The 14,361-nt window shown below is 41.8% G+C and overlaps 2 protein-coding genes across 3 annotated transcripts in view; one reads left to right on the forward strand and one right to left on the reverse strand.

Annotated features, from left to right (window-relative positions):
• hig (locomotion-related protein hikaru genki) overlaps positions 1-14,361 on the forward strand; it is a gene marked incomplete in the record, with an annotated part of 286,062 nt that overhangs the window by 63,116 nt on the left and 208,585 nt on the right. For both annotated transcript variants that reach the window (XM_072305530.1, XM_072305531.1), the window contains 1 exon segment: positions 7,062-7,262. In XM_072305530.1, the coding sequence (XP_072161631.1) occupies positions 7,062-7,262 (201 nt within the window).
• LOC140225721 (uncharacterized) lies at positions 12,262-14,272 on the reverse strand. The gene is made up of 2 exons (XM_072305533.1): positions 14,126-14,272; positions 12,262-12,715 (listed from the first exon to the last, which is right to left on the reverse strand). The coding sequence occupies exons 1-2, from the start codon at positions 14,255-14,257 to the stop codon at positions 12,389-12,391; spliced, it is 459 nt and encodes a 152-aa protein (XP_072161634.1). The 5' UTR covers positions 14,258-14,272; the 3' UTR covers positions 12,262-12,388.

The raw sequence follows: 14,361 nt of genomic DNA on the forward strand, positions 1-14,361 counted from the left end.
GAGGATTAATGCGAAAAAATTCGAGTGCGATTACAATTTCTACAAAAAATATGACCGAAAAATGTGTTGTCTGTTACGGCGCGACAAAACTATTCCAGTTATCGTGAAACCACCCATAAGTGCTCTTGGCAAACATTTTCTCTGGTCAAAAAATTCAAAATTGAATTTCCTCTACTTTTGTGAACATTTTACTATATCATTTTAAAATAAAATTGGATTCTATTTGACTTGGTTTAATTTAAATTTTCAGTTTAAAAATTAATCGACTGCGCACAACGTAGGAAATCCTCATATGCGCTCTTTTTCCGACGAGCTTAATTCGTCTCCTCTCTGACGTAAAGGCGTATCTCAATTTCCTAGTCAGCCCTGCCTCACATATAAATCCAGTGGCGTGGCGTGAAAGATCGATTATCGATATTTCCCCGTTTGAAGCTGTGGTAAAGAATCGATTATTTAGGCGTTCGTTGCGAACACCCTGTTTATCGATACTTTTCCATAGGTTTAAATGGCCGACCAATCGATATATCGCAATTCACGCCACGCCACTGATAAATCCATGCTTTCCGGGGCTCATTCGGAAATGGAGATACGCCTTTACCTTAAAAAAGCGACGAACTGACTCAGCTGCCGAGATAGCGAAAAGAGCAGTAAGTGTCAAATTTTCGAAATCGAATTTCCTTCAAAATTCGTCCGATCTCTTCAAGAAGAAATCACTGAAATAGCTAAAGCAGCAAAATTGATCTCAATTGTATCGGAGACATATGAGAAAGCCGTAAGTGCGCAAAAAATGGAGTGGTTTTAGGCAAGACAGCAGTAAGTGACAATACTCCTCCATAGAGCCAATGAAAACAGTGTTTTCGAATAAAGTGCTGCCCTCTCCTGCCAACATTTAATCTGAAAATGTGTTGGTTGCGTGTCCAAAACGCAACCACAGAATCATGCAGAAGACAGCACTTACGGCTGTCTTACCTGACAATAACCCAGCATGAAAATGTAAAATACGCTTTTTTTGTAGATGAAATATAATCAGTAGATTTTAGTCATCCAAACGATCTCTAGGAGTCTTCCGGACGATTAGTGGTAGGTAATTTGACAAAGAGCGGAGGCTTCTTCCACTAAAATCTGGTCAGACGCCTCTGAGCCCGTTTTCTCAAAACTTCATTTTTGCACTTAGTGCCCTCTTCGATATCACGGCAGTGTCCTCGAGAAGGACATGAAATGTGAATTCTGAAAATGATGGAGTGATACAATTATTCGAGCTTCCGTGTATCGCACAGTATCATGCCCGATTGCAGGCGTTTTGTGTTTTCTCCATCTATGAACGGAGGCTTCTTTCAATGAAATTGTCCGGTCAGACGACTCTGAGCCCGTTTTCTCAAAACTTCATTTTTGCACTTTCTGCCCTCTTCGATATCACGGCAGTGTCCTCGAGGAGGATATAAAATGTGAGTTCCGCAAATGAAAGAGAGATACAATTATTCGAGCTTCCCTGTATTGCATAGCATCATTCCCGATTGAAGGCGTTTTGTGTTTACTCCATCTATGAACGGAGGCTTCTTTCAATAAAATCGTCCGGTCAGACGCTTCTGAGCCCGATTTCTAAAAACTTCATTTTTGCACTTACTGCTCTCTTCGCTACTACGGCAGCTAGAGTCAGAATATTCGAACCCGCCGTCCCGGCAACAGGGCGTAAGTGCGAAACAATGAGCCCGAAATCAATTACACCGCGTTTGAATGGGCTCGGGGCAACGGAGTTCACGGGGGCCGAGGGGGGGGGGGGCGAGAATGGGCACGCGTTGCGAGGCTGGGAGGGGGCGGGGGGGGATCTTCCCGAGCAAGAGTCAACAGCGACGGAGGATGTGGATTGCGGAACCGGGAGTTAATGTGTTTTTCGGGGAGCGATTCCTGGAATCGCGGGAGTCGGGGATGGTTGATGACGCCACCGGGGGGTGCGGTGGCGGGGGGTTGAGTGACTGGTGTGACGTGACGGATAAATCCAGAATTGAAGAGGCCTCCACGTCTGGCGACTGGTGAGCGATGGGGCTGCCGCGTTCGGTTGAAGTTCCGCGGGGTGTTATCGTCCGTGGAGGAGGCGGGACGTATGGTCGATTCAAAATTATAACCCCCCTCCCCCCCAAACGCCATTCGAAGGATCGATCTTTCCGGGAAAAGTGCTGTCTCAGAACACTGCTACGCGGAGGAAAAACGCCGTATGAGCCTCAATGCGTTCCCAAATTTCCTTTGAGAAATCATTAATTTTCAAGAACATTTGTGGAAATATATCTTTCGAGTGCTCAGATACTTTTGCTTGCAATTTGAGCTAAATAGTTTGCAAATTTCAAGGAAAAATGAATTAGTGAGAACGAAAACACACCAACTCGGAAAAATGAAAATAATGAAGACACACACATAACTGCATAGTGGGTGAAGAAGTAAGTCAAAGAAAAAGATTTTTGGTGCCAAAAGACAAGTACTTAAGGACACTTTAAAGGTCCAAGTTGGAACAGATTCGCTAACTTCAATGACCTTTATGAAAATTGACTGTGCTTAATGAAAATTGAGGATTTTAGAGCTACCGAGTTGGTGTGTTTTCGTTCTCTTTGCTTCAAATATTGATAGTTTTCCTCCATAATAAACATTTTATCGGAGAAAATTTGGCAACTCTCGAATGTTGCCAAATTTCCTTCGATAAAATGTATATTCTTGAGGAAAGTTATGAATATTTTTCCTTGAAATTTGTAGAATCTTTAGGTGAAATTTCGATCAAAATCATCTGCAAAATTAGGAGGAAAATATGTTTAAGTTTACAAAAAAAATCGCGTGTTATGAAAGGAAATGTGGCAACGCCTTAAGGTTCATACGGCGTTTTTCCTTAGCAAGGCAGAAAAGTCAAAGAGAAGTTTCGAAGATCCCGATGTGTGTGTCTGGAGGCTGAGGCAAAACGGGCTACGCCATCCTCATATATAAATTTGAGATGAGGGCGATATATTATTGACGCGTTGATTTTCAAATGTCCAAACCAAAATTTTGGAACATGACATCAGGTCGAAATTCTAAAGACAAGTATGTAAAGATAATCGTGCTGATTCATAGCAATTTATTATTGAAAAATCATGAATCAACTCATGATCCACGAAACGCGATTCAACACGAATTTCGATTGCAAGGAACAATTGCACGGTGAGAATCTGAGATAAGATTACATCGCTCAACATTGGTTCTGTCCTATCGACCAAATTAATTGTTTTCGATTCCTAGGTGCTAGAGAAGTCCGAAAATCCCTATCTTAGATTCAGGAAAATTGTCTGTTACTTAGGACGCCAACATTTTGAATATCGTCATTTGAGGGCGCTTCTTTGTTTTATCCTCGTGTTTAGTTCACTTTCCCATTAAACATGAAATCCATCAAATTTCTGACACGAGCCAATTCCCCATTGTTCCATCCATTGTATTTGCTTATCAAATAAATTGAATTTACGGTTTCCATACCATACAAGCAACTATGGTGATACCACTTTTCGAGCTCCGGTGTATTGCGGAGTATCATCAGCATTTGAAGGCGTTTCTCTTTTCCTATCAATTTGAATAATCAGCCCGCGGTTGGTTGTTTCAGACGTTGCCGCATTACTTTAAAAAAACTTAATTTATTGGGAAAATTGAAATTTTTTGCTTCGATTTTTTCAGACAATTTTGTTCTCAATTTCGTCTAAAATTTCTGAAAATTTCAAGGAAAAATACGCATAATTGCTCTCAAAAATATATTTTTCATGCGGGGTAATTTGGCAACTCTCGAATGTTCATACGGCGTTCTCCCTTAGCACTGCAGCCTACAATCTCACGCCTGGATTTTGCTCGGTTAAGTGCTTCAGTCGACGGACAGTGGATGGAGTCAGTGTGAGAGGTTGGACAAAATTTGGAAACTTTGATAGCTCATAACACCGTTCATACAACGTTTTGAGTTTCTAAAAGTGGTTCTATTGGTCTCCTCGAGACATTTTCTCCAAGAGGCAACCCTTAAAATTTAAAATGTGATGAAATAAACATCAAAATTTGCAGTTTCAGTCACACATTTCACGTCCGACCTCTGTGATTAGCTCGATCCACTGTGCGACTCTCGAAATAATTTTTCCATTAGGTTCCATTTCCCGTGAAAGTCGCGTCAATTTCCCGCGCTAAGTGATTTCAATTTGCACGCTGACGATTCAACGGCCTTGCAACTCGGAAAAATGGAATCCTTCGCCCGTCCCACGAGGAGACCTTTGATCTATCCGCCATCCATCCGCAATATCACCGAGGGACACCGTAATTGCGGCCTCTCAAAGTGAAACCTGATTTTGACTGCGTTTAGTAGAAAGGAACCGAGCCACATCAGCTATTGCTAAATTTAATTGAGCGATGGGCCTGTTGCAAACTTTTGCGAGGGCAAAAATAAAATATGTTTCCATAAGTGAATGCCGCAAAAATCACGATGAGCTCTTTGGCAGAGTTTGAAATGCACTCCTAACTTCAAAATCTGAGTAAGAAAGTTGCGTTGTTTTGAGCTTCTCGCTTCAAAAACGATACAGCGGCATAGGTGAACATTTCGTCAGTGGTGTCGCTATATCCAACCTCTGTGCACTAAGATACTACATGATATTCAACATGGCCGACAAGATGCTTTTATAAAAAGGAAAGTCACTTACATCAAGTAGAAACCCGCTTTTGTTCACCTATTTTATTCTTGATTCAAAATAAAGTCTTCTTGACGGCATACTCAAGAATGTTCCTTTATCTCTCTTATCTCGACTTATTTTGCAAGGAAAGTTCCGTACTCTTAGAGGAGGCCTGTCATTCTTATTGTTGGTATGTTGGAGTGCCTTCAATTTCGTATGATACTATTCAACACCTCTATTGTGAAATAGTGAAGCGCCGTGGCACGTGGCACGCTGCGGCGCGGCCAGCCAGCCAGCACGGAACGCGCATTGGCTCCTACAAACCTAAGGGATACCTCAAGCATTGCGCAATTCGTGTAGTATCTGCTTAGGTTTGTAGGCGCCCGGTGCGCGTTTCGTGCTGGCAGCACGTCGCATCACTCCGCTTTATGCTAGGGACTATTATTTAAACTCGCGAAGTCAGCGTTTTTCAACTCATGATTTTTATATGTTTGCACACTCTGCATGGATTACGTTAATTTAAATTGATAAAAAAAATATATACATACATGAAAGGAAAATTTAATGTGTGTCTTGTAAAAATTAAGGTGTTTCCTTGTCGTATTTAATGATTTCCAAAGCACATTAATTTTTTCTTTTATATTTTGTGCTTTTACTGTGCTGCACCGTGGTGTGAGCGCAACCAAACGCTAAAAATCGGACGTATTTGACTCAGAAAGATCGATGTAAAAATGGGCTATAACCGAAGTTTGCGTGCTTCTCGGTTTTTTCCCTCTTTTATTTATTTGTGCATAGTTTCTTTCAACACAATTACTGCTCATTGACTTTAATATCGATGTCATCGCTTGAAAAAGGTTTTACAAATATTTGCCACGTTTTAAAAATGTAAATGTTCTTAAAATAAAGTAACATTTTCATTAAAAAAAAGTATTTATAAGGTTTATTTTTCATCGAAAATATTAAGGATGGAAATAAAACCAAATATTCACCCATGACAATTTAAAAAGATTGATCAAAATAAGTAAATAACATTTCATTTAAAAAATGAGTTACCACAACAACTCTTTCGTCTCCCTCAATTCTCTCATCTCATTATTGTCAATATAATTTTACACACGGACTAAAATATGACACTTGGACCAAGTCACTGTTGCTTATTTCACGCGTGGACGTAAACTACTGGACAAAAACATATGCCCGATGGCGTTTCCGGCAGCCACCCAATAATGATTAATTAACCTTTTGTAGAAAACCTCTTGCGTTTATTTATTTTTACTCTTTTGATGTAATTTTCAATTCTGTTAAAACATTGTTGGATAGCAAATAAACGAAAAAAAAAAAAAAAAAAAAAAAAAAAAAAAAACTGGACAAAACGGGTGTGCGGACAAAAATCGGTGACTGAATGCCCTGAAACCAGACAAGCTGTTTGGTCATAATTTCATGCGCGATGTTCTACTCGGCGTTCATGATCTCACGCACTCTTTCGTTCCTTACGTGATGCCTCCTCAAGATTCCGGCTGATCTTCGCGAAAGGTTTATCTCAGTTGCCTGAAGAATCTTTTTGGTACGATCTCTCATGGGCCACACTTCAATGCCGTAGGTCAGAATGCTTTTGATCATTGTGTTATAAATCAATCCCTTTTTCTTCTTTGGAGATACTTTGATCCCAAAGAATCCTTTTTAACATAGCAATAGTTTTCCTTCCCTGCAGGTTTCGATCTTTTATGGCTTGGTCCATCTTTCCATCTTGGGATACTCGACTTTCAGCTATCGCCAGGAGAAAATATACGAATATTAAAACTCAAATCCATTCTTAACTCAATTTTTTTCGAAAATTAGGGTTGGTTCCTTTCTAATCAACTCTATCCATTATTGATCTAACAAAAGTTGCAACAGGCCCATTATAAGGATGAGGTCAAGATGAAAAAATGGTGCCGGGTCCACACCATTTTGTCGGGAAAACAAAGCCAAGAAGTTCCAAAAATTAAAATTAGAGTCAAAATTAAATTTTTTGAACTCCAATGCGTACCAATCTGAAACTGGTGAGGTCTCAAAAGGCCCCAAACCGGTATAGGTCTCTCAGCGTGACTTCAACTTAATATTCCCATGCAAACTGCCATGAGCTAAACACTCTCCCCCCTCGTGTTTCATACTGGTACGCATTAGAGTTCAAAAAAATTTAATTTTGACTCTAATTTTAATTTTAGGAACTTCTTGGCTTTGTTTGGTGTGGACCCAGCACCATTTCTCCACCTTACAGTTCGGGTCACTTCTTAGTATTTTTTTTTTTTTTTTTTTTTTTTTTTTTTTTTTTTTTTTGGATAAGGTCAAGTAAGTACTAATGCGGTCCATAGCTTGAGAAACATCGACTAATGTGTGTAACCGATGGATTTTTTTGTTTTTTTCCAGAGTTGGGAGGGTGCCCGGCGGCGACGCTCTCGGTGAACGGGACGCGGGTGATCGCGCGGGAGAGTTACGCCATCGACTATAGCACCGTGACGGAGGTGAGGTTTACCGCGGAGCTGGGCCACCCCGCGGGCCTCACCTCCGACGTCCGGCTCTGCAAGATCAAGTGCGTCAAAGGACAGTGGGTCGGCCCCATCTGCCAAGGTAAGCATAACTCCCAGAATAACATTTTAACACTGCCGTGACAGCGAAGAGAGCAGTACTGCTGTGACAGCGAAGAGAGCAGTGCTGCTGTGACAGTGAAGAGAGCAGTACTGCTTTGTCGTGCCTACGTCGGGAAAAGTTAACAAAATGCTACCGCAAGCTCAAGAGGTGCCTTTAGCTTGTCTAAATTCTACCCGACATAAGCACGATAAAGCAGCGATATGACATAGCCGACTAATCTATGTCATCTATATCAACCCGCCAAACACACAATTTCAAGAATCGGCCTTAATCATAGTAACGTATTAATTAATCCTGACTGCACACGCGAAATATTGAAGGAATTTTGAATCCCTTCATGTTCATATCACATGAACGTCACGATTGGCACAGCGCCTTTCTTGATTGCTAAGGATTTTTTGATGCAACAATTCGTGCTCGACGACTGTCCAAATTGCATACACGATATATTGAAGGCGGTTTAAATTGCTTCTTAGATTTCCCATAGAGGAAGAGATATTACACTTTTACCGGCTGCAAAGATTATTTGCTCGAATGGACCAAGGAAATCAACGCACGACAGGAAACGAACGACGGAATGAAGGTGCAAAATCCGGGAGTGATGCGACCAAAGATTTTACAAAAAATCTTGCGAATTGTATAATTTTCTTGCGTGTATATGCCATCCAAAACTCGAGATTGCAAAACTCTTCAGGGTTGCCATATAATTTAGAAAATGAAATTCCTTGACATTTCCGTGACATATTTTGGTGAAATTCCCTGACAATTAAAGATATGCCAGATGGTTAAAAATACGTAATTAGAAATAATTTTCAGGCTAAATTTTTTGTTCGAAACGTCAAACTTGTTCCAGAAAGCAAATAAAGATGATTTAACAATTTTTCCCTGATATTTTCGTCTTTTTCCCTGACATTTCCAGGTTTTCCCTGACTGTGGCAACCTTGACTCTACCCCTGCAAAGAAACTTTAGAAGAAGGGGGTCTCCTCTAGATTAACGCAGTCCAAAAAACCAACGAATTCAACCTTACGACCGCCCTCCAGCTGTAAAACATCAGCGCGGGCGATCAAATTTAATGACGTCAGCACGGCAACGTTAGCTTGAGCTCCCATTCTGCCGTGCTAAGGAAAACCGCCGTATGGACCTTCAGGCGTTGCCAAATTTCCTTTGATAAAACACCTATTTCCCGGTAAATTTATGAATATTTTTCTTCCGATTTCTCAGATAATTTTGTTCGCAATTTCACCTAGAGTTCCTGAAAATATCAAGAAAAAATATTCATGACTTTCCTCAAAAATAACCATTTTATCTAAGGAAATTTGGCAACGCTCGAATGTTCATACGGCATTTTCCCTCAGTCCGGCAGCATTGTACCGGGTCCACCCGATTTTTTCACCCACCGGTCACGGTCTTTCGAGTCTTGATTAAATCATCACCCGCGTGAACCGCGAGTTGCGAGAACCGCGTAAGTGCAACGTATTCAATATGGCAGTTACGCCTTTCTTCAACTGGACGTTCATTCGACCTTACCTATTCGGACCCTTTATGTCGCCATAAACTCCTCGATCATCGCGATAAGCCGCCTCTCCTCGGTAATAAAAAATATTTGTTTCGAGATAAAGCCGAAAAAACTCCGTCACGTACGAGGTCCAGAGGAGGTCTATTGTCCTCCAGTCTTGGCCTCTCACTTAAGGGTGGAAAAATGAGGAAAACGCGAACGCGAGAAATGACGCGGGGCCGAGGGTAGCGGATTCGGACAAAGGGGTTGTTTTCAGACAGCATTGGCTGCCGGGTTCCGTCTTGAAGGGTACAATCCGGTATTTTATTCCTTTGACTCCGACTTGTGTTGGACTCGTCGAGAAGGTAAGAAGTCGAGCGTCACAATATCTATTTCTACGTCAAAATTCCGTGTAAAAAATCGTGAATCATTTCCTGGATAAAAGTATCTTGGATCTCGCGTTCAGACTCTTGAACACAAGACTCTGTCTAGGCTTGACAAGAAAAAAATAATTTTGACTCAATCGGATTTTTGCTTGATTCGAAAGGAAATCAGCTTAAAGTAAGAGGCTCGACTCTCGATTCAAGCATTTGGTAAAGAAATCGGGTCTAATCGAATTCTAGATTGAACATCTGATGGTAAAATTATCACATGTTTGCATTTTCAGTTGAATCCACTAATGTCCTTTTTTCCAGTCTTCAATTTTTTGGAGTTGATAATACTTTTATAGAGTTGATACAACCACAAACACTTTTCACGCTATGCTTTGCTGACGACCAGGTAGTCATAAGTCAAGATCACGATGACGCGGAGTATATGACCCGGAAGTTGGTGGAGGAGTACCGCAAATGGGGCCTCGAGGTTAGTGTCCGTAAGACAAAAAAGATGTCAGTCGGAGGTGCTCAGCAAAGCATAGTCCTGGAGGATGGTCAACATATAGAAAGTTGCGAACAGTACAAGTACCTGGGGGTGAAGCTGACTTCGGATGGGAAGCTGGATCAGGCCATTCGGGACCGTAATCTTCTAGGAAGGAAAGCCATCGCCATGCTAAATGGGATCCTTTGGGACCAAAGGATTTCCAAAGACAACAAGAAGAGGATTTATAACTCGGTTGTCAAGCCTATTATCACCTATGGCAGTGAAGTGTGGCAGTTGAAGAAGCGGACCCAAGAAATGCTCAAGGCGACCGAGATGGATTTCTGGCGAAGATCGGCTGGAATCTCGAGGAGAGAACGTGTCAGGAATGAACGTGTCCGAGAGATAATGGGCGTTGAGGGGACGATTGTGCACGATATCATGACCAAGCAATTGGTATGGTATGGGCATGTGCAGAGAATGGCTGATACCAGGTTGCCGAAGAAGGTGTTGGAGTGGGTCCCCCCGGGTAGGTGACGGAGAGGACGTCCAGCCAAACGGTGGGTAGAGGGCATCCACGAAGAGATGGAGAGATGCCAACTTCCGGAGGATCTCTACCATGACAGATTCCTGTGGAGAATAGGCGTCGCAGAGCGCCCTAGCGCGCCGTAAAAGCGGCTCATACATACATACATACAACCACAAATGTGATGAAAGGACTTTTTGGAATTAAGGAAACACGGAGGTGAGTGGTAACGCCACTATCGTGGTTGCATCCAACTTCGAAAAGTATTATCAACTTAAATAAGCTGAAGACTGGAAAAATGGACATAAGCTGTTTTTCCACGTCCCGATTCAATTGCAATGGAGCTGCTAAATGAATATACAGCTCGATATACCAAAACATATTTTTGATCTTCAAATGTTTAAATCAAGTTGGTTAAGACGAGTTCTATGATTATTTGTGGCTAACAGTTCAATACCAATGGTTTACTCCAAAACAATAGAAAAGAAGCCTCTTTTATCCCGAGTCCAGACTCTTAACAGATTTAACCAGAAAAAATCCTTTCGATTCAACCTGAGTTTGGCTTGAATCGAGAACCAAGTCTGTTACTTTGACATAATATCCTTCCGATTCAAGAGAAACTCCGATTGAATCAAAAGTATTTTTTTCTCGTCAAGTATTTTTAAAGTCTGAGCTTGGGATCAAAGCGGCTTTTTTTTAGTGTTTAGAAGTAAACGATTGGTATTGTTAGCTACAAATGTGCATAGAACAGGTCGTACCTAACTTGATTTAAAAATACAAAAGATCAAAAATATGTATTAGCATATCGAGCTAAATGTGTATTTAAAAGCTCATTGGCTATCGTGGATTCAACCACTGTCCTGGTATTAGCAAGATCTTTACTACCGAAAACTGAATGTGCAAGCTGATATTCGAAATTTTTAGACAAAGTAACTGACAAACAACTAAGAGAAACCTAAGCAATCTCATGGGTAGAAGAGGGGTTACGATGGACAAAGGAAGTAAGCAAGTAACGAATATAGTACGCACTCATACTTACTAGACTAACTTATACTTCCTAGCTGAGTCAACTTAACGCAATCAACCCACGAGGTACCCCATAGTTGGTTCATCAAATCCCCCCTTAATCTATAAGAACAGCCCATTTCCACCAATAGAATCGCACGATTTTCCCTTTTGGCTCGTTTGTCTACCCACACTTTCAGTAATCAGCAAGCTGGAATTGAACTTGAAATATGGCATTAAGTGCCAAATTTCAAATTCACGATAAGGTGTTCGATGTATCTGAGACAAAAGAATCACTCACATGTTATCAATCAATCTCCTCAGGAAAATCTGGAGAATTGATTTCAGAAATATCTGCCGTTAAATTTTTCCTAGTTTTCGTAATATTCTCCAAGAAAAATGAACACCACGCAGGGTGGCATTAAACGCAAGAAAAAAATGAAAGATTGGAAAGTTCAGTGAAATATTTCATGAAATTCCACGAGTCTGTGAAACATTTCTTATTTTTCAGGGGCTAGAGTATGCAACCCGCACTCAAACACACACAAATTGAAGATAGTCACAATATTTACATTTTGCAAAACATAAAAAGGAACCAGTATTTTTCAATATCTTCCATGAATTTTTGAGATTTCATGAAATATTCCTCGTGAAGTTTCGATTTTTTCTTTTTCATGAGATTTTTCCACCCTGAACCCGTGTTAATTTCTACAAGGGCCTGGCTCGGGCAAGTCAGAACCAGGCGGTTTGGCCAATCAGAGACGACTCGTACAGGTACAGCGAGTGCCAGTGCCACTCGGCCCGCAATTTGTACAGCGGCTCTTAATTATCTCTTTACGTTCACTGGAAAAAAACACATTTGATCTAAGACTCTTGAAAAAATTGACAAGAAAAAATACTCTTGATTCAATCAGATTTTCGCTTAAATCAAAAGGAAATCCGCTCAAATTAGGAGGCTTGGTTCTTGATTTAAGCCTAAATCTGATTGAATCAAGAGAATTTTTTCTTGTCGATGTTTTTAAGAGTCTGGACTCTAGATCCAATGTGTTTTTTCCAGTGTTCGGCATGGATCGTTACGAATAAAGACAGCATTCAATTTGATCAAACACAAAACATTGTATTAACGTCACACTAACATAAACAAAACCGTAGAAAGCCCTCGACGTGCTTGGCCTTTCGAATCACCAGTGGTAGGAGTATGACTAGCTCATAGGCGAAGCTCCCTAGTAAAAATGGGTGAGCTCGGAGTAGGAGCCAGGGTTGGCCTGGATGATGCTGGACCTGGGGGCGGCCACGGCGACCGGTGCGGGGGCGGCAGCCACGACTGGGGCGGGGGCGGCGTAGGCGGTGGCGTAGGCCGCGGGGGCGAAGGCGGGGGCAGCGTAGGCATGGTGGTAGGCGGCCGGGGCGAAGGCGGGGGCGGCGTAGGCGTGGTGGTAGGCGGCGGGGGCGTAGGCGTAGGGGGCGTCGGCGAAGAAGACGCCGCGTTTCTCGCGGACGAGCTCGGTCTCTCCGGCGTAGGCGACGGCGGCCACGAAGAGGAGGCTGACCTGGTAGACAGAGTGTTGGAATAGACATCAGTAGGCGGAGGTTAGAATGAAAAGGGGTGAAGGGGGTGTAATAAGGGTCAAAAATAACTACACGGAGAAAAGAACCTCGTGCGTGGGACCCGAAGTTTAGGTCATATGGATCTCTGAAGTTTTCGGATTGAGCATCTGAACACTTTAGGTCTAGCTGTCGAAGTTCGGATCACACATCTGAAACTTCAGTTCTTACATCTGAAGTACTTCAGATGTGAGAACCGAAGTTTTTCGGATGTGAGAACCGAAGTTTATCGGATGTGAAAACTGAGGTACTTCAGATGTAAGAACTGAAGTTTCAGATGTGTGATCCAAACCTCAAGCAGCTGGACCTAAAGTGTTCAGATGCTCAATCCGAAAAAATTTGTCCGGAGTTTTTTTCTCCGTGTAAAACGGTAAATGTTTACTTTCACACGCAAAAAAGCGCGTTGCATCTTGCCTTGCAGGCCGATCATTGGAATTGATAGACAAAGCTATAGACAAAGAAGACGAAAATGATGTGGAGGGATCGTATTGGTGGAAACAGGTGGTTGCAATGGACAAAAATAAGGAATGTGCAAGGGAATGTTCAAAAATAACGAAAACCAGTGATGTTACTTTTGAACGTAAAAACGGTTTCACACGCAAAAAACGCGTTGCGTCTCGGCCTGCGGGCCGATTATTGAAATTGATAGACAAAGAAGACAAAAAGGGATGTGGAGGGATCCTATTGGTGGAAACGGGTAGTTGCAATGGGCAAAGGAGGTAAGTAATAGACCAGCAAACGTCAACCGACGAGAGACGAGAGTAAATCCATCAATTTCCCCCTTATTCTATTACAACCACCCATTTCAAGCAGTGACATCGCTCCATGTTCCCTATGTCTTCTTTGTCTATCACTTTGTCTACCATTTTCAATAATCAGCTCTCTTCAATAATAAACTAATAGACAAAGCGATAGAAAAATGCGAAAATATCAATCCATTTTCGTGATAACGTGGGTTACATGTTGCATAGTTAAAATCGAACTTTGTAACGGATTTACATAGCTGGATAACAGTGTTGCTAACAGACGCCAAAATGAGATACGTATTTTCGCTGTTTTGCCATCGATATATAACAATTGATCCTCGATATCGATTCAAGAATCGATAATCGTAACGGATTTAAATGGTAAGAAAGCAGAGTTGTTAACAAGCAAAAAAACCCGACCGTGATACGCACTTTTGCAGTTTTACCGTCGATACATAACAATTGACCCTCGATGTATTGATTCTTAAATCGACATTCGAAACGGATTTTAATGATGGAAAAACAGCGTTGCTAACACGGAAGACTCCCGATTTGACACAGAGAAACGTGCACTGGTGAGGAGGAGGAAGAAAAGCAATTCAAACTTACGAGGAATTTCATGATGATTTTGGGGGGTTGGTGGTAGCTGGCTGAGGAGGTTATGGAGGCTGAAAGCACTGAAACGAGTGATGCCAATAACTGCACCTCTGACCGTTTTATACTTCCGCGCGGATGGTCCATGCAACCCTCCGGCCAAATATGGAGCACACTCGATGAGATGCTAATTAGGGCAGAGGAATACTAATTTGTCATTTTCTAATGAGCATATCAGAAATTCGTCCGGT

Source organism: Bemisia tabaci, chromosome 10 (assembly GCF_918797505.1).
Source record: "Bemisia tabaci chromosome 10, PGI_BMITA_v3".
NCBI lineage: Eukaryota > Metazoa > Arthropoda > Insecta > Hemiptera > Aleyrodidae > Bemisia > Bemisia tabaci.